At 47.4% G+C, this 21,164-nt stretch overlaps 1 protein-coding gene across 1 annotated transcript in view; it reads right to left on the reverse strand.

The window, feature by feature from the left end:
• The window catches only part of chd9 (chromodomain helicase DNA binding protein 9), a 99,594-nt gene that overhangs the window by 21,523 nt on the left and 56,907 nt on the right, over positions 1–21,164 (reverse strand). Inside the window, 13 exon segments of the mRNA XM_048262989.1 lie at positions 400–489; positions 3,778–3,937; positions 5,194–5,393; positions 5,810–6,009; positions 7,665–7,775; positions 9,157–9,345; positions 9,669–9,839; positions 10,179–10,374; positions 12,319–12,529; positions 13,749–14,004; positions 14,302–14,445; positions 15,367–15,543; positions 19,217–19,460. Of these exon segments, the coding sequence (XP_048118946.1) occupies positions 400–489; positions 3,778–3,937; positions 5,194–5,393; positions 5,810–6,009; positions 7,665–7,775; positions 9,157–9,345; positions 9,669–9,839; positions 10,179–10,374; positions 12,319–12,529; positions 13,749–14,004; positions 14,302–14,445; positions 15,367–15,543; positions 19,217–19,460 (2,349 nt within the window).

Genomic DNA, 21,164 nt, shown 5'->3' on the forward strand with positions numbered 1-21,164 from the left:
ACAAATTCAACATTTCTTACAGAAATAAAAATACTTGGAGCTTAATTCTTGAACAGGATGCTTGATATAATAAGTTTCCATCATTGGTATAAAACATCTGAACTTACATTAAAGATGTAATGCTGAAATATAACTGCATCATTTAAAACAGCCCTAGTATAGTAACAGCGCCTAGACAAACCAAGAGCAATTTGAGAATTTTACCCTGACACCAACAATGTCACCATCTACTTCACCAAGGCCCAATCGTCGTCATATCTAATCTTGTCCGAATCCTGCTGGGGAAAGGGTCTTAAAAGGTGTGTGTGTGTGTGTGTGTGGGCTGGGGAAAGGGTCTTAAAAAGGTGTGTGTGTGGGTTGGGGAAAGGGTCTTAAAAAGGTGTGTGTGTGCGGGCTCACCTGGCCTCCACGCCGTCCAGAACTTGCTGTGACTGTGAGCCGATCACCTCCTGTTTCAGGTAGTAGAGCATTCTGACCCGTAGCAGCACCCTGCACACAGAGGAGAGCTGGATTAGGCCAACACACACACACACACACACAGCTCCCCGTAGAGAGCCCACTGGTCAGAACAAAGCCAGTCATGCACATGCACACACTCTCTCACACACACACACACACACACACAGAAAGCCCGGCTGTGACAACAAAGCCGCTCAGCGGTCACATAAAACGCTGAGCGAGCGGAATGACTCTTCACTTTTAACACACACACACACACACACACACACTCAAAGAACAGCAAATAGTTGTCTCACCATGCACACCCACGTCACACAAAGTTTGGAGTTGAACATATGGGCTAAAGGTGGAGGCCGGGACCATGGGTCTAGGCGCCCATGCTATGCATGACTTGTAGGGGAAGGAATGGGAAGATGCTAACGTCACTGTGAGGAATGGAGCTAGCTAGCGGCCGGCTGGCTGATCAGACCATGACGTTAGCTATCTGAGTCACGGCAGAGATGCAGTCATTAGCAGTCATCACCCTCCACTGAGGCAGTACACACACCCCCAGTTGGTCTTTGTGTGTGTGTATGCATGTGTGTGTGTTTGTGTGTATGAGAGTGAGAACACCCACGCTGGAGAGATCCAGAAGCAGGGGGCTCTACCACCACCCCCTCTCCCTCCTACACACTCCCACACACACACCTCACACAAACACACACACAGACAGGGCTGCCATACTTGTGCTCTCAGCAGCTGCTACTCTTTCCTCTGCCTGTCAGCAGAGAGCAGGGCTTCATCACTCATCACTCACACTCACACACACACACACACACACACACACACACACAGCCAGACTGACTGACTAATCCAAACAGTCCATGTGCTCATCTACACACAGTCACCATAGTCCACACACACACACACACAGCCTGAGGGAGAGCACACATTGGCCTCCATGTCTTTAATTACACGCCTGTTACTGCCAAGGAAGACAGAGCGACAGGAAGCCGCTGCTGATGGCAGGAGCGCTCACTCCTCTCTCACTCCTCCTCCTCCGCTCACTCCTCCGCTCACTCCTCCTCGCTCACTCCTCCTCCTCTCTCACTCCTCCTCTCTCACTCCTCCTCCTCTCTCACTCCTCCTCCTCCGCTCACTCCTCCTCCTCCGCTCACTCCTCCTCGCTCACTCCTCTTTCTCTTTTGTGTCTCTCCCTCTTACACTCCTCCTCCAAGTACTCTCTCTCTGTCTCTCCCTCCCTCCACCACCCCCCCCACCCTGCACTGGTGGCATTCCAGCGCTGGATCCGTGTGTGTGTGTGTGTGTGTGTGTGAGGAAAGCGCCGACGTCAGCAGAGTGGGCTGGCGTGTCCCCGGGTGGCCGCGGCCGTGTCACCGATCGAACGATCGCCGGCTCCAGCAGCAAAGGGGACCGCTCTGTGTGTGGGCAGGACCGCTCTGGGGTCCCTGCCAAAACTACACACACACACACACACACCTCTAGATTGCCAAAACTACCCCCCCTCTTAGTCTCTCGCTTTCACTTTTCCTCACTTTCTCCCCCTCACACAGAAAAAACACACGCTCATATCTGGCCCCTCTCTTTTGGAAACACACACGCTCATATCTGGCCCCTCTCTTTTGGAAACACACACGCTCATATCTGGCCCCTCTCTTTTGGAAACACACACGCTCATATCTGGCCCCTCTCTTTTGGAAAAAAACACACACACACACACACACACACACTCTAGATTGTGTAAAATTTGACCGTTACACTTTGCAGCTTTCACTTGGCCTTCCCTCATGACAAACGGTGAGTCACACTCGGAGATGATGTCACAATGCCAGTAACAGTTGACAGTTCACTGATGACACCTCGAGAGCGAGAGAGTGAGTGTCTCTGTTCAACAGGAACAGCACATCAATGCAGCCACGCTACAGGGCAGGCATACTGTACGCACTGACGGGACACAACACCTGGGTGACCAAGCCGCCACTCCAATCATCAGTGTGTCAGTGTGTGTGGCGCACATCCTCAGCCCATCCCAAGTGTCTTTTGAGAGAATCGATGACCTCTTGGTTTAAGTGCGCAGAAAGCCAGTGCCTCGCACTCAGAACTCAAGTGTTGCCTGCGGCAGCTCTCCACTGTCCAGCCATACAAACAGCAGGTCATTCTGATGCAAGTCTCTCTGCAGTGATATGAGAGGCTGGCCTGGTTATGTGATGTGGGCAGAGTGAATGAAGTACACTAGATGTGTCAGTGCTGTGTGTGTGTGTATGTACTGTAAGTGTGTGTGTGTATTCATATAATGTATATATATATATATATATATGTATATATATATGTGTGTGTGTGTGTGTGTGTGTGTGTGTGTGTGTGTGTGTGTGTGTGTGTGTGTGTGTGTGTGTGTGTGAGAAATGTTTCTGTAGAAATGATGAACACACAGTGTGAAGTGAGTCAGCACAGGGTTCTCACCTGCAGCGAATAAAGGAGGAGAGTGTGTGCCTACTGTTGTGTTTCAATTTGGCTCTGTCACATACTTTAGTGGAAGTGCTGCTAGCTTTACTGAACAGCTTGTGTGTCGCGTTGTGCACCACGTCACCCTTTTGGAACCCTCACAAAGCAATTAGCGACCTGTTTGGGACTGTAGTGGGTGGTGTGAAAGCTGTGGTTTGGGGCGTGATGTGCAGTGACGCTTTGGTTCAGTTCGATTCAGTAAGCACAACAGCACACCTGTCTGCACTTGGCCTGTGTGTGAATCTCAGCAACATCCATATAGTCCAAACATGCGCTGGCAAGACAGGTAAAGGGAAACGCCATTTCCACTTCTAACTTCAGGAGCAAGGGCAAGATTCTTTAAAAAGTCCTCAAGGGCTACTGAAGCATCTCTATTTTAACTAATGAAATCAGGCCAACTTGCATCTCACTGGGTCTAGTTATGGCATTTCATTTATGGCATGCACATTTCTCCCCCCCACACATACCTAATAAATACCATCACTAGTACACATGATATCTAATAAAAATCCCACAGAATGCATCTCATGATGACTGACTTTAGTCATGCCTGCAGTGGCCCAGACCCTCAGTAGCAGCAGGAGTAAGGGAAGAGAGAGGAGGAGTAAAGGAGGAGAGGAGGAAAGGGAGGAGGAGAGGGAGGAGTAAAGTGGGAGAGGAGAGGAGAGAGGAGGAGAGGGGGAGGAGGAGAGGAGTAAAGGAGGAGAGAGGAGGAGAGGAGAGGAGTAAAGTGGGAGAGGAGAGGAGAGGAGAGGAGAGGAGTAAAGTGGGAGAGGAGAGGAGAGGAGAGGAGTAAAGTGGGAGGAGGCCACTCACTTGTTGCAGTGGTGCTTGAGGTGCTTCTTGTAGCCGTCGTCCTGCAGCATGTGCTCGGGGTTGTGCTTGCGGATCCATTCCGCCTTCTGGATGTCGAAGCCTGTTGACTGAGTCTTCATCTTCTTCCCTTTCCTGCCCCGCGGCACTGGCGTGGAGAGGCCTGTGGAGAGGAGAGGAGAGGAGAGGAGAGGAGAGGAGGAGGAGGAAGAGGAGGAGGAAGAGGAGGAGACAGGAGAGAGGAGAAGAGAAAAGTGAGGAGGAAGAGGAGGAGACAGGAGAGGAGAAGAGGAAGAAAAGAGAGGAGGGAAAGAGGAGGAGACAGGAGAGGAGAAGAGGAAGAAAAGAGAAGAGGAAGAGGAGGAGACAGGAGAGGAGAGGAGAAGAGAAAAGTGAGGAGGAAGAGGAGGAGACAGGAGAGGAGAAGAGGAAGAAAAGAGAGGAGGAAGAGGAGGAGACAGGAGAGGAGAAGAGGAAGAAAAGAGAGGAGGAAGAGGAGGAGACAGGAGAAGAGAGGAGAGGAGGAAGAGGAGGAGACAGGAGAGGAGGAGGAAGAGGAAGAAAAGAGAGGAGGAAGAGGAGGAGAGGAGATGAGGAAGAGTCATTAATTGTCCATGTTCCCACCTCTCACCCACAAACACTCATATGGGTAAGGATGGGGGGGCGTATGGCGCTTGCAAGGGGGAGGTTTTCATAAGAAAATGTCAGCAGAAAGCAGCACTGTGGCGGGCCGCTCTCTCTCTCTCTGGCCGATCGATAGGGAAATCTATGTTTTCTCTCCCTCTCCCCATCTGTCTTCCCTCCCTCCCCCTCTCTCTCTCCATCTCTCTGGTGGCAGCGCTGGGACCGGGCCGCTGCTACTGGGAGCAGGCTGATCTGCAGCTGCAAATCATGCATTTCTTATTGGGCTGAGCATCAGCCAGCCATCATTCCTCAGGCCCACAGGGGGATTTGTGGCCTTTCTGCTGGGGACGTACTAAGAGGTGGAGCCGCATGGACACGCTGTGAATGTGTGTGTGTATGTGTGTGTGTGTGTGTGTGTGTGTGTGTGTGTGTGTTCTTAAGTCTATATGAGTGGGTGTATGTGTTTGTGGTTAAGTCTGTCAGTGGGGGTTGGACTGGGTGTTTGTGAGTGTGTGTGTGTGTTTAAGAATGGGTGAGTTTGACTGTGCATGTGTGTGTGTGTGTGTGTGTGTGTGTGTGTGTGTGTGTGTGTGTGTGTGTGTGTGTGTATGTTTGTGTGTGTGTGTGTGTGTATTTAAGGCTGTGTGAGTGAGAGGGTGGAAGTGCATACGTCAAGAGACAAGTGCACAGCAGCATGACTGAGCATTCTGTGGCAGGATACAAGTGAGACTAACTGACAGTCTACAGTCTACATGCATGAATGTGTGTGTGTGTGTGTGTGTGTGTGGTTCGTACCCAAGTGGTTTGTGAGCTCTTTGGTGCGCCCGTCCTCTGTGGGTGCGATCAGGTCCCACATGAAGCCCTTGATCTTGTCGTCGCCGCGGTAATGCACCAGGCAGTAGGCCAGTAGGGCGCGGCAGATCATCTCCACGTCGCGCTCGCTCAGTGGCCGCTTGAAGCGCCCGTGCAGCAGGATGTCCTTCCAACGGCCCCACCTACGCCACACAAGGACAGAGTCAGAGAGACAACGGAGCTGCTGTCTGTAATATATATATAATCTATATTCCTAATCTAGCAAACCTCCACAAGTATTGGCAATTTCCTGAAGGGTTGGAGTGTAGATTAGATGCATTATTGTGAGTTTATAGCCAAAACATACCATTTATCTGAAAGCCTATACAGGCTTTAAGGGTCTATTCGTTTTCGTCATTTGTTTCGCTTAGGTAATATGTTTTAAGGGTCTATAGGCTTTCTTAATTGTTTCTCTTACAAATGTATCTAATATAGTTGCATGGTGTTTCAAGGGTCTACAGCTAGTCTTTATTCGTCCATCTTGGGTAATAAAGTCACGTAGTGTTGTGCACTCCGGTCATGCATTAGAGGGCCGAGAGCCACACCAGTGTCCACTCACCCGTACACCAGCAGGTTCTTCTCCACGCGGAAGCACTCGGTACGCCCGTAGCTGTTGAGGCGGTCGTGAGGCCGGCGCAGCTTGGGCTTGTCGCTCTCGCCCTCGCTCTCGCCCTCCGACAGCTCAGCCAGCTCGTCCTTGGTGGCGCTGAACGGCCGCGTCTGCTTCCGCACGCGAGGCGTGTCAATCACCAGGCTGTTCTGTGGACACAAGCCAGCAGGGTTAGGGCCTTTGTACATCTAAACATTGTGAGCATTTACATCTAGCTTCTGAGTCTGAGAATCACCATCACGGTCACTTCAGTGTTTCCCACAGAATTGAATTCTATTTGTGGTGTTAGGTTTGCAGAATTATCTTGAATGCAACAGTTTTTAACAAATTAGCGCAGTGTGGTTATCAGGGTAGGAATTTCACGGCGGCCACGACGGCCATGGCCATGAGCTTTTGCGTTGCCCGTGAGGCCCCTTTGGAAATCAGAGGTTTACAGGCAACGGTGGCCTTGGTGCCCCTTTCTTTCAATATTCTGCTTTGCGTCCTACTAATAGCGATTTTTATTTAGCCTGTGCTAAATAAAATTAATTTAGTCTTTTACGCAGTGGAGAAAGTGACAGCGCAAGAAAGAAAGTGCGTCCAAATTCACCCATTCTCAGTTGAACTACTCGCGAAGTAGCCTATTCATCACACAGACATCACAAGTATCACATGAAAGAGCTTTTTCTGAGCTTTTAAACGATGTTAGCCAATAATTGCTGTGTTGAACGGTTCGCGAGAAAAGTAAATAATATCATTCAATTTAATCATACATTCTACTGAAGGTTTTGCGTCCCATGATCTCCCTACCCATTCATCTCGTGGAATACTTTTACTAACTCTTCTTTTAACACATGACAAACCATATATCAGAATAAACAGGAGACCTTACGAACACAAAGGTGTAAAGCAGTCCCCTGCAAACGTGCCCAGAGTAATCCAGTTTTGAATTTGCAGTAAAGTTCGACATACATGGATGTCTCCAAATTTGGGCTTTAAGTTTTACAATGTGTTTAAATTGTTCCACATGATTTCATACCGGGCCAAACACAAAATAAATGTTACAAATATCGCCTAGATATTGGTAAATCAGAGGACAGCTAAGTGTTTGTGAAAGTAGCCTTAATGATCACAAAATGCATGCATCTAGGCTATTTGAGTTTCTTAAAGCTGATCTGTGTTTAAATTGTTCAATACATGATTTCATAACAGGCCAAATATAAAATAAATGTTATATATAGCCTAGATATCTGTAAATATTAGATGATCAGATGATTTACAGTTCTATGTAATATGTCATGTTTCATACAGTGATGCAGGTCTACTGCAGTGAATAGGCTAAATACAACTTTGATCATTTTTTTATAGCCTACTACTGTATAGTTAACTTTGGCCTTGGTGCCCTGTCTTGTGGCCTTTGTGCCCCCCACCAAATATGCCCAACTGAAGGCCAAGTGGCCTTGCCCTCAAAATGGTGAAATTCCAAGCCTGGTGGTTATGATGCTAACCAGATTTAAGCACAATTTAGTACAACCTGGCAAATCATTGTGTGGTGCTCAGTGTTGATATTGTGGTGGTCCGCCACAAATAAGTCAATGTATGGGAAACACTGCACTTATAAAAACGGCACTTATAAAACATATTTTTTATAATTTAACATATCTTGTAGCAACACAAGACTCTTATTGAGAAGCATTTGTAAATGATATAATTTATATTTCCTATGTGTCCTTCCTGTAGATATAGATTAAAAAGAGTGAGTCCGCAGGTGGGCAGCAGAGGTGCAGTCCATGCTGCTGGCTATGATGTGCCTGCCAGCACTTACTCTGCCATTGACCGTCTCCATGTCTATCTCCGCCTTCTTGGCCCACTTGTCCCAGAAGTTAGGGTCATCCAGAGAGATGTCCGTGCGGTTCCCTGATGCTACGAAACTAGCCTGCAGAGAGAAACGGGGAAGGAGGTGAGGCAACGCGTGACTAAAGGTGACTCATTCTGATATCATTATGGGGAAACTAGCGGAGACTGAGACAGCCAACAGGAGAGTGAGACAGAGTAGAGAATCAGCAACAATCTAGTGAATGAGTCAATGCTTTCAATCCAATACCATCAGACCCTAAATATTCAAAATATGTCTCTCTCACACACACACACACACACACACACACACACACACACACACTAATATAAATATAAACAGATATAAATCATGCACGGTACAATACTGACAACGGTGATTTCTTTACAAATGCAACCCAATGACTCACATCTGCTATTGTCATTTAGTGACCAGCTTCATGAAAACCAAACACAGATGGTATGACTAAGACACCTGCAGAGTGAGCTACATGAGAGAGTGGGTTGGCTGGAGACAGAGTGGAATTGTGGACATGCTTCAAATCCCACCTTCCTACTCACTGGCTGGGTCCGAAACGGGAGAAAATGCTGCCTTTTAAGATATCTAACAGGGGAGCAAGCCATCGAGGCACATCTTCATCAAATATTTCTGTGAAATGCTGCCTTCTAAGATCCCTCCGTTTTACCGAATTTTGAAGGCAGCGTAGATGTATCCTTCATGATGCTTTCAACGTCCAATATTCAATTTAATTGTGAGCAGATATTGCTGAAGTCGAACGTTACGTTATTCTGCTTTCTGGTATCCTGACAACGGTGTTCTGTGTTGCTATCTTGCTAGGCTGTCCGAAACAAAGTTAGTAGCTGGTAACTTGATGCCTGCTACGGCAAGTGACTCGATAGAGAGCCGAAGGCAGCGACACAGCAGACCGCTCCCTTCCGTTTTGGACAGACCCACTGAATTGAGAAACACTGAAAGAACGTAACTGAATTCCACCAATCAGCAGGATGTCTGCAGTCCAGACACTGTATATTTACTTGGCCAAGGAACCCTACTGATAGACTGCCTGCTGACTGATGGGGAGAACAACCAATGACAGGCCATTGCTTTTGCATGACATGACATATCTATGCAATGCTGTCTAAATCTAGCACACAGATTGCCACTACACTGTAACTCATAAAATGCAAACTAGGTCATGAAACAAATACTTCCCTGACACACTCATAAACACAGTTCAATGTTCCCACGAGTATTTTGGATATGCGCACACACTTCTGTTGTGGAAATCCAGGAACGTTGGATCCAACCAAATAACTACAGAACTGCAGCAGTTATGGTGTTTCTTGTAGTTGTATGATTAAGGCTGTATGGCACATTACCAAAAGGAGCAAATAAATCTCTCTCTCCATCATCAGTCACCCAGTCAAGTGAGCCATCCTGTGCCTCTCGGTGGACCCGCTACCTTGGCAAAAGTAGACCCTCGTCCCTCGGACTCGATGGTGATGGTCTTGGTCCTGCGCTGGAGGATCTGATCGATGTCCTCCTCACAGAACTTGGCCCCCTCGTCCTCCTCGTCCATGATGGCCCCGTAGGCGCCGCGGCGTAGCAGGTCCTCGATCTCCTTCTTGGAGAGTGGCTGCTGGGCCTGCTGCTGGACACACAGGAAACAGGAAGTCAAAAAGGTCAGACCGGGCTTAGGGGGGAGCTTTAACTGACCTGCCTGGAGGGAGGGGGGTGGAAATGACTAATTCTCCTGACATTAACAAACCATCAGGGATCAATCTGATCTGATCAATCACAAATGATACTACTAATACATAATAAGGATAAGAAAATGTTTAACTGACGACATCAATAGGTGTTGAAATATAAAAAGATAACTAATGAAGCTAAAAAAGCTATGCTACACAGTATTGAATATTTTCATTAGGAAATGTACATATAACGGATGATTGACAGGTGAATGAGCCTTACCCCGCCTCCCAGGCTATTTTCCCGTCCACTCATGCTCTGCAGCACGGCTTTGTCCAATCCCAGCTTGAGGCTGGCCCGGTCGAACATCTCCCTCTCGTACGAGTTGCGCGTGATCAGCCGGTACACCTTCACCGCCTTGTTCTGGCCAATCCTGTGGCAGCGAGCCTGGGCCTGGACAGACACATAGACATATGAGCTCACCATGCACAACTACTCAAGTTGAAACCACCCAACAGACACCTGAAATGGTGAAGAAAATGTCAATCAACCATATCGGTCATATGATTACTGTCTGAGAGAAGTGTGACGACACGTTGATGCTTTTAGAATCATGGGTAGAAGCTGAATTTTATTTTGACCTTATCAGGGTTAATACTTTGCTCCTTTTAAAACTGAGCCAAAGTCGGACTTCAGCACGAACATGGCAAGCAGGCAAAAATGGTAGCTGTTCATAATGTTTTGAGGAACACCTGTTGTGTGAACGTGGTCGGTCTCTTTCTGGACGCTCACCTGTAGGTCATTCTGTGGGTTCCAGTCCGAGTCGAAGATAATGCAGGTGTCGGCGGCGGTCAGGTTGATGCCCAGACCTCCAGCCCTCGTGCACAGCAGGAACACAAATCGGTCCGAGTCCGGCTTACTGAAGCGGTCGATGGCCGCCTGCCGTAAGTTCCCCCGCACTCTCCCGTCTATCCGCTCATAGAGGTATCTGAGACACACACACACACACACACAAAAGCAGAGATCAATACCAACTCAACCGAACAGCAAGGATCAGCGAGTCAAGTCCATGTGACTTCATCTCTCTGAAGAACTCAAGTTGCCGAAGATGTATTTTCGGGTGGAGAGGAGACACAAAGGAATCACTGTCCATTCAGTTGCACTCGTTTCCACACCAGAGGAGGTGCAGTCCCACTACTCCCACTGCTCTCCTCCATCTACAGCCCCCATTATCCATGCACTTCCCTCTCTCAATTTCAGCTGCAATGTCACGGTACATACCTTAGGCATGACAACTATATAGCACACTCATTTCCATAAATGCATACAAAATACACCTACAATTTCCCCACACTCCACACATCTCCATATTCCTTTTTCTCTCGCTCACACTACTTTCCCTTCATTTCTCTTCCACCCCTCTTCCACAACCAACAGCACAAGGTGATTCAGCGCTTTCTTTCAGGGAAAGCCTTTTTTCCTGGACCACAGGGCCTGGCCTAGACTAGACTACACCCCCCCCCCCCCCCCACCCCCACTATGCACCACCCCCTTCACCACCACCACTGAACCCCGGGTACACAGTGACCCACTTCCAGCGGCCCCTGGTTCTGGCTGTCTGCTGGGGGAATCCCCAGGGGGTCTGTGCCCTGCTGCTGAACCCTGCCCAGGCCCTGCCTCCACGCCAGCTAGCAAACACCGCTAAGCCCCTCCACTGCACTTCCCCTCACTCAGGCTCCACCCTGCTCCTGTGCACAGGGTTTGGTTGTGTGCCCAAGCAAGGCTGCAGCGGTGAAGGCACCAGAGATGTGAGAGAGAGAGGAGAGAGAGAGAGAGAGAGAGAGAGAGAGAGAGAGAGAGAGAGAGAGAGAGAGAGAGAGAGAGAGAGAGAGAGAGAGAGAGAGAGAGAGGGTGAGGTGCAGGACATGACTGGGTTAAGGAGGAGAATGAGGGGATGAGAGGGAGCTAGATAGATAACATGAGTACAAGTAAAATATGCTTTACTTGTCCTTTACTTTAAGTCACAATCTGACACATTTTGAACGATGGAAATATATTCATGTCAAACCACTACTTCTTGAACAGAGACTGAGAAATATCTCATACTATAAATAAAACATTCAGTGAGAAACCATGCACATATTTGTGATAGAAACAAACTGCTCGTCTCACAGATACAAAAATAACTCTGTGCTTAGTATGCACTGTGAAAAGTCTCAAACACGTATCAGAAAGGAACAGTCAGGCAACTGCAGACCATCCCTCCTGTCACACAGTATCAAGCAAAGTTCAACCAAATTCCAGCATCTGCGTTCTGAAGCAGATCTACGGTCTACGATCAGGTAGGAGGATGGTGACTCTCTGCCTTCAATTTTGTTCTTAATCTACTTCCGCTTCATTACTGTACGTACACACCGCCGCCGACTTGAGCTTCCAAAGAAGCTCGGGTCGCCCTGTCAAGGACGCTTGTCAAAAAAGTACAGGGAAGCTTTGGCTGCTCTGACGTGACAGCAGTCGCTGAACCGCGTCATAGCTCATTACCATTTTACCAGCCGGCTTCCATTGAAAATGAACGACTTCCTGAATCTTTGGAAGCTCAAGTCGGCGGCGGTGTGTACGTACAGTTAAGATAACATCTGGAATGTTAAAACGAAAGTCTTGTGGGAACAACTATGCTGCTGATAATAGAACTCTCTTGAAACGGTCAATAAAAATGTGAAGTACATTGGACCAGTACTTCTTAAATGATGTATGTGGACACACAGACGGATGATTGGACCCCGATCACAATACCCTCTTCCCCCCTACTAGGGGCTGAGTGTAACGAAGTCAAATACCCCTCATCATTATGACTGCAATGCATTCTGGGTAACAATAACTGCAGACCGAGTTCTTTTTTTGAAAGTGAGCGTGTTCCCCGTTGATGTCTGACCTTCTCTGGATGAGGTAGTCCTCCAGGATGTCCAGGCAGCGCACCATCTGGGAGAAGATGAGGACCTTGTGGCCGCCGGCCTTCATCTTGGGTAGCAGCTTGTCGATGAGGACCAGCTTGCCCGCCGACTGGACCATGGCCTGCAGGTGGAAGTCCATGGCGCCGGGGTTGTAGACCTCGCGGAAGTCCTCAAGGATCTTCTCCTCGGCCCCTAAGGGTGGGAGGGAGGGGGGGATAGAGAGAGAGAGAGAGAGAAAGAGAGAGAAAGAGAGAGAGTTGTTTAAAATTCCTTTTATTGAACCATTACATGAATCAAGGACTCCTAAAAAGACTGCACTGTAGCCCAATCTATCAGGCCCATTTTCAGCAAACTTTTTAATTCTTTTTTTGCCCTTTATCTTGACCTCTGTGGAGCCTGGCAGTTTGTAAGGTCTTGTATTGACCAACAGTATATTTACATTTTTGAGTATCTGACAAAATGGCTTTCACAAGAACTAAAGAACTCCCTGTTGAATACATAGACATACACAGCAAAAGAAATGGACGAAAAGACTCCGTTGTTTTCAATGGGAGGGCACTGGGTGAAATTGAACAATTTTTCAGTTGGTCCCCCCAGTACTGTGCAGACTCGCACTTAACTTCATGACGTTAGCCATCAAACTGAATCTTGTAACTCATATGATGGATACACAGAAATTCTTCTCACACTTCCTTCGCCTTCAAAGTTAAACATTTATTTATGTATTATTATTAATATTATCCTCACAAGTGATATCAAGTCGTGTTAATGTTGAAACTACCACACATCATCTTCAAAAACAGTCATGGTAAAACAAAACAAAAAAAGTTATAGCCTTGAAGCTAATCTTCTTTCCGCTTTTCCGACCTATGGTCAATCCATCGAAAACCTCTGAAATGATCATCATTAATGCCGTTTTTCATTAGGTTTACTTGCCTCTATGCAATGCTTTACCTTAACATAATATGTTATTGTAGGCCACATAGCTTTGTTCATGAGTTTCCGTGCTGGCTGGACTGAGCTTTTTATCCAAACAATACGGTTATCTCCCTACGGTGCGTTAGCTTCCCTACAACCGGACATGCTAAACATTCTTCTGACGGGAACCTAACATTACGTATGAGGTAGTCGAGTCTTGTTTTGCCTTTTATTGTTTATGTAGAGAACACAGAAGCTACAATATCGGCACAGGATATATGCTATATGAAGTTATGGTATTTAAAAAAAATCCTAAAATGAATGGGCTTTTATGGGGGTTAGAGAAGTGGTCCCTCCAGCCTCCATTGATTCTTCTACTTGCGGGAATTCGCCTGCCCCCTTGGTTGAATAGCAAGACTGTACTAGCTACCGTTACACATGAATCCTCACAATCTCACTTGATCCCTGTGACTACTGGAAGTGTGCTTGGTACCTTTAATGAGGTAGGGGTGGTTACAGCACTTCCTCAACTCCATCATTGTGTTGACCAGGTTGGGAAGGTTGGCTTGGCCGGCACCCTTGGACAGGAAGGAGAAGTTCTTCTCCAGGATGGCACGGTAGTACTTCTTCTGGATGTTGGTCAGCTCCACCTCGATGATGGTCTCCTCTTTGGGAGCCAGCTTCTTCTCTACGTCCTCCTTCAGTCGCCTGAGCATCATGGGCTTCAGGATGCCCTGCAGCTTCTGGACCTGAGGATGTACACATATGTGGACACACACACACACACACACACACACACAATTAAAACAATTATTCAGACCATCTCACATACACATTACAGAAAATACTACTCGAAAATTGAGTCAGTCATAAAGCTCATCTTTCAGTGTATGCAAAGCACGACCTAAAATGCGTCAACAAAACATGTTGACCTAATTTGGTTATAAAAGTCTGACACACGTTAACCACCATACCACTACTTCTTCCTTATTTGAATGATACCAATCCACACTCGCACACACACACACTTCCTGTGGGACGCGTACCTGCTCCTCGGTCTTGAGGTCCCCAAACTCCTGCATGAAGGTGGTCTCCGAAGGGAAGCGCAGAGGCTCCAGGAAGTGCAGCAGGCTGAAGAGCTCCTCCACGGTGTTCTGCAGTGGAGTGCCCGTCAGCAGCACCTTGTGCTCCTACAGAGGGTCACAACGGCTCTTAGTATAGCCCATGCTAAAGCTGTAGAGTCTATAGCATAGACAGCCGCATACATCATCATGCTCAGTCACAACGGCTCTTAGTATAGCCCATGCTAAAGCTGTAGAGTCTATAGCATAGACAGCCGCATAAATCATCATGCTCAGACACCTCAAAGCAATTCATGGGTTTCATCAGGTCCCTTGAAAAGTTGTTTGTTGGTGCCCAAGGCAGGTGCTGGACAAAAAGTGCTAGGCTATAAAATGGAAAAAGGGTGGAATGTCACAAAATGCGCACACTTTCTCCCATCAGGATGTTTTAATGTACACTGGAGAATAGTCATATATTCAGAATAGTCAAAATATTCTGATGGGAGCAAGTGTGCGGACATTCCACCCTTCATCAGGTCCCTTGCCACAGGTGTATACAATCAAGCATCATGCAGTCCGCATTCATAAACTAGGTGCTTGATTTTATTTGGACTACATAGTGAATAATCACCACACAGTTATTCACTACAGTGCACTGCATAGTGAGTGAATGGGTGGATGATCTGAACACAGGGCGTGTTTTCATTTCCTCAGCGTAAACTTTATGACCGTGCTATAGTGTCTAACTATAATGTTCCTGAATGATCAGAATGTTACTGAAGACACCGAAGTTTAAGCAAGTAGGCACAGGTTGCATGGAAGTTTCCATTTTTCCAGCTCCCAGCAATAGTCACACAACATACAAATTATGTTCATACTGCTTATGACGTAAAAGAGCTAGAGGTGAAATGGGCTACAGGTTTTGACAAGCCACTGGCATCCATAGTAGAGAGAAGTTAGGCAGGCCAAGGGGTGGGCCTACATTACCCACGATGCAATGTCACAAACAGATGCAACACAGGTGAATGATCGTAACAAGAGGCGGCTTACCAGATTCATGAGCTTGAAGCCCTCCAGCAGCTTGCAGTTCTTGTTCTTGAGGCGGTGGGCTTCGTCAATGATGACACAGCGCCACTCGATGGCATTGAGCTCCGGGCAGCCGCCTAGGATCATCTCAAAGGTGGTGATGACCGCCTGGAACTTGTACGCCCCTCTGATCGCTCGGCCCTGGAAGATTCAAGTAAAGCGAGTCAGGGCGTCAGGAGGCAGGGATGACGCTACCATAACGCTATGGCTCTAAGCCAGTGTTTCTCAAACTTTTTCAGACCAAGGACCACTTAACCAATAAAAAAAACACAGAAACAAAAAAGTAGACCTACTTCAACTGTATATTACACAATAGGCCTAATCACTGAACCACCTTGCTAATTGTCTTTGCAACTTTCTTATTGTGTCAGAGGATTCATATGATTTCAACCGGAGTAGCTTACATTAGTAAGCTACATAATATTTTACCACTTGGGATAGCTTGCGGACCACCAGTGGTCCCTGGACCACACTTTGAGAAACACTGCTCTAAGCAGACCAGCACGGAGTGTCCCTGTGTGACCCTGAGTAAAGCTACTTGAGGTAACTTAGGTCTCCGAGTGGACGCTAGCTTCAGTACTTTTGCAATAAGGGTAAAAAAATAATGTCTGACAATGTAGCTGAACGAATCATCATGAATGATGCCATTTTCAATACTTTTGCTGTTTTGATAAAAGCTATCCCTGCCCTATGAGTAGACACTCCTTTGGTCGGTTAAGTCCTGTAAGTAGATTAGTGGATCTCAAAACAAACTAGGTCATTTGACGACCTGTGCTCCGGTAGAAAAGGACTGGCACTTCAAACCAGAACACAAAAAAACAGTACATAACTCCAAGCAAAGGACAACTAGAGCAATGTCTTTTCATAAAGCTCCATAACAGGTGTCAGCAATCACCTTAACAAAATCAGGCACACAGCGGGAACCTTCCTTGTTTATTTATTCACTTACATTGCACATGCACGCTACATATGTCTGTCTGCATTTGTGCGTCTATGTATACACTTCTATTCTCTCTCTCTCTCCCTCTCCGGAAGATGCTAGGATGATCTAAGCAGTCAGTGGCAGCCCCAGTGGGACATGATGTCATCGCGTGTGTGTGTTGTGAGAAGGCCTCTCTGTGCCGCCGCTGCTGCTGCTGTCAGCGCGAATCACAGACAGCCGGCAGCGGAGTCCGTCAACATGCAGGCTGTGCCCCAGGCCCGCCCCAGACATGCGCCACCACACACACCCTAGTGTGAGTGTGTGTGCGTGTGTGTGTGTGTGTGTGTGTGTGTGTCTGCACTTATCTATTTACTAACATCTTTTCTTCCTTCCATCTTCCATCGTCCATCTTTCTTCCTTCTGACCTTCTCCTCACCCATCTGTAGTTGAAAGGGATTTTTTTGGAATACAAGGAAACAACAACGCATTGTTTTGTAGGAAACAAGAATGAACTACCAGCTTTATACAAACAGATTTCAATTGCTGACTGTTAGCCTGTCTACGAATGGCACACGCTGCTAGTGCAATTTGCCAGGACAGCATCATATACAATTGAGTAAGGACAAATCTCATAGCCAAGAATACACTGACTTAAATCTGTACAAATCTGACGGTAAGTAAAACTGAAACCCTGGCACTCCCTCACAGCACCTCAAACACACAACACACATTCTAACCACCGATACCCATTCCTGGACCTGATGACATACTTACTAAAGGCTATTCCTCTTTTCAGTGGCTGACTAAACCCTGTACCCGATCACTTGCAAAACGTACGAGTCTTATCGTGGGACAAGCCCTAGACTAGAGCAAACAGAGAGTACATTCCAGAGGGAGGCTAGCACAGGAGTAAATTACCACTGGAACCCAATGATCATGCACACACACACACAGACAGACAGACACACACAGGATGACTGAGACAGGCAGGCAGACATACAGACACACAAACAGACAGAGACAAAAGGCCCTTACACACTGCCAAAATCCCCGCAAAATTATGTACCAAATTCGCGGAACGCCTGTCCTTTTCACATAGACCGAGGCGGAACGGCGGGACGAAGTGTCTCGCCAAATTTACTACCAAGCACCCTAGACTTTTTGCCGAATCGATAAGTTCCGGCACCAGTGTGAATGGGTCAAGGCGGAAAGGGGAATCTGGGTGGGCATTTCGATTCTATGTCCAGCCCACCACAGGAGATTGCAAATAAATCTAACTGATCAAAAGCAGCAATAGCAGAGACAGCACATTATGTCAATCTTTAAATTCACAGTCTCTTCAGTCATTTAATGCCTGCTAGAGTTGACTGTAGCTCGGAATGCAATCGGTTGCCATAATAGGCTATCCTAAAATCCAGCGATAAAACAAAGCATGAACTCATGAGCGTCTGTCTGCCCTATATGTATATCCTCTGATTGTTATGTTTACAGATATCTAGGCGATATTTGTAACATTTATTTTGTATTTGGGCTGTTATAAAATCATGTAGGCCTATTGAACAATTTAAACACATTGTGAACCCCAAATGAGCTTATGTCGCGATTTCCGATAGGCCTAGGCCTAGAGAAAAGACAGCTATGGTAACCTAACAATTAGGATTTGCTTTGCCTACACTGCTGTTTGGTTGTCTCAAACTTTGAGATGATCCATACTCACATTAACTGAATATTATCAACCCGAACTGCGATGTTCCAAACAGGGTGACAGGATGCAATGCCTAATAATCTCACTGCCTTCGGCATAACTGCTAACAGTGCGCCTAGGCCTAGGCCTACTGTTAAACACCTGAAAAAATATTAAGCTGCTGTTCTTTTCATGATGAGCACTAGGCCTACGCTTGAATTATGACTGAATGGAACGTTGCGTTTTTAAGCGCCAGAACTGATTATCACGTCGTGTGACAAAGTTTACACCAATCATCATCTTCTAATGTATCCTTATGTTGAGATGTCCATTCTCTTTGCCCAAGGCTATCATTTGTGCGCGAAGCATGTTTCAGTACACAAGCTATTTTTATTGTTGTAATATTGAATGATTTCATGAATAAATTGTATGCACAGTGCGTACAGGATTACGGCTGGCGCGCCACTGACCAAGGCCACAGTAGCCTGTGAACCTCTGATTTTCAAAGGGGAATCCCGGCCAACGCAGGGGGCAACTCTTCTCTTCAATTGCCCTTCCAAATGACTTTTTATTGTCTAAAGACATTTATCGCAAGAATCTAACATTCTAAGCAACAGCAAAGCAAATGCAAGCTAACCAAAGTGCAGTCGGTTCTCCCGCCATGGTTTTGGAAATCACACACCTGCTGCATCTGAAGGCCCACGCATAATAAGGCCTACGACTATCACTCTACACGCCCCCTGTTGCACGTCACATTTTAATTTGCTAGCTTATCCTGCCTCCTGGCTCCCCAAAATGCCGCATCATGTGAACAGATCAGCAGGCCGGCAAATTTTCACCTCGTTTTCAGACACAAAAAGACGGCAAAAAGACGTCTCCTCTTCCCGCAAATTTAGCGTGATTAACGTGAGACAGACGGACAGGCAACCATAGGATGACTGAGACAGGCAGGCAGGCAGACATACAGACAGACAGACACACAGACAGGCAGAGGCAGAGAGACAGACAGATGGACAAACAAAGGATGACTGTGACAGACAGGCAGACAAACAGACAGACAGATGGATAGACACACAGACATGCAGAGACAGAGAGAGAGACAGACGGACAAACACAGGATGACCGAGACAGGCAGACAAACATACAGAGACAGACAGATGGATAGACACACAGACTAACAAAGAGACAGACAGACAGTCTGCTCTCACCTGGGAGTCCCTGAAGTACATCTCGTACTGCTGCAGCATCTGCCGGCTGACCATGCTGCCGTGGTAGACGATGACGTTGAGGTGGGTCCACGTGCGGAACTCGCGCTCCCAGTTGGCGATGGTGGAGAGCGGCGCGATGATGAGGAAGGGCCCGCGGATGCCCACGCGCTGGATCTCCTCCAGGAATGTGATGGACTGGATGGTCTTGCCCAGGCCCATTTCGTCGGCCAGGATGCAGTTCCGCCTGTGACCGCACACACGCACACGCACACACACACACACCTTAGTACACACCCACATACTAGCAGATGAAAAACATATGACATGCAACAGCTGTACTGTAGTATCAGGAGTGATTTTGAAACTCAGATGGCTTTGAGCCTAGATTGGCTAGAGTCTAAATCATCTGGTCATGCTGCTATATAACTGCTCTCGGCTCCAGGGACTCATCTGATGATTCTTGAAGCGATCGCTAACTCTCCGTGCACTGGGCTGAAAACGAGCAGCCTCCTCCTCGCTCACCCTTCTTCTCAGCATGTGATCTCCACCACTGCCTTTTGCCCCCCCCCCGCACAAGTCCTACATGTGAACTACACACTACACTCAGCCAGAGTGGCGCGAACACGGCTCACCTTCACCGATTAGCCTCGAGCAGATAGGTAAACCCTCCTCAGAGGAACCGCTAAGCTCCAGTCCGATACAGACGAGTTTCTCTCCCTCAGATTTTTTGGCCTGTTATCAGGCAGACCCCCACAGCCCCCCTACATTCTAGAAAGGGGGGCTTTTATTTAAGAAAAGTCTTGACGTTAATTGCCAAGTGCAGATATTCCCATTCCACACAACTCTGCCCAGTTGGCCTGCTTGGCTCATCTCCAAGGCTCAGCGACATGCTTTGCATTTCACATGAGCACACCCTCTGTCAGAGGAATTTGGCCGTGCACACATGCACACGCACACACACACATACACTATAAACCACTCACACACACCCCCATATTATACATAGTGATACTGCAAGAGTGCATAAACAAACCGAAGCTGGTGTGGTCAGTACCTACGGGGGCCTGTCTGTGATGTCTGTCGCTCTAAGCCCGAGGTGTGAGCTGATTAGCAAGCATGACTGGACTGCTTGCCGATACACAGATTGAAACTCACAGAATGTAAAGGAAACGAACAAAAGCAAAAAAATATCTACATAACTGGCTGGATGAATGCAGCCAAAGGGGGTGGATGCAGAATGTTTTTCAGAGTGGTTTTTGGGCTGGGGAAGTTCTGGTGCGGATGCGGATATCCCCCAGCTAAACGCAGAGAGAGCAGAGAGCACCTCCAGCACAGACCGGCTAGAACATCCCAGACACAACAGCACACAAGACAACAACCCTGCAGTCTGCACCCGCACAGCAGGCAATTAGGTTAGTGTGTGTGTGTGTGTGTGTGTGTGTGTGTGTGTCTATCTGTCAGTGTTTTTGTGTCTGCTGTTTGTCTGTGCATGTGTGGGGCAAAACGTGAGTGACTTTGTGTGCCCATGCATGTCACTGGGGATGTTTGTATTCTGCCTACCAGTGTGTGTGTGTGTGTGTGTGCGTGTGTGTGTGTGTGTGTGTGTGTGCGTGCGTGTGTCTGTCTCAGACATGTGGCTGGGCACAGACACGCTGTCAGCTCAACGCTTCACTGGCTTCTCTTCTGCACTAGTTAGCAATCTGGCACACAGAAGCATGCTCTCCTTCATTCCTCTCTCTCTCTCTCTCTCTCTCCCTCTCTCTTTCTCTCTCTCCCCCTCTCTCTTCCCCTCTCCCGTCTGTGAGAAGAGCCTCTCACAGCCCGCACCGACACATGCAAATACACACAAGTACACACAAGCAGACACGCAGAACACACTCTTGCACCCATATGACATACCTACACACTCACGCACACCCTATCCTATAGCATAGTGCAAGGCACGAAA

The sequence above is a fragment of the Alosa alosa genome, chromosome 14, assembly GCF_017589495.1.
Source record: "Alosa alosa isolate M-15738 ecotype Scorff River chromosome 14, AALO_Geno_1.1, whole genome shotgun sequence".
Taxonomy (NCBI): Eukaryota; Metazoa; Chordata; class Actinopteri; order Clupeiformes; family Clupeidae; genus Alosa; species Alosa alosa.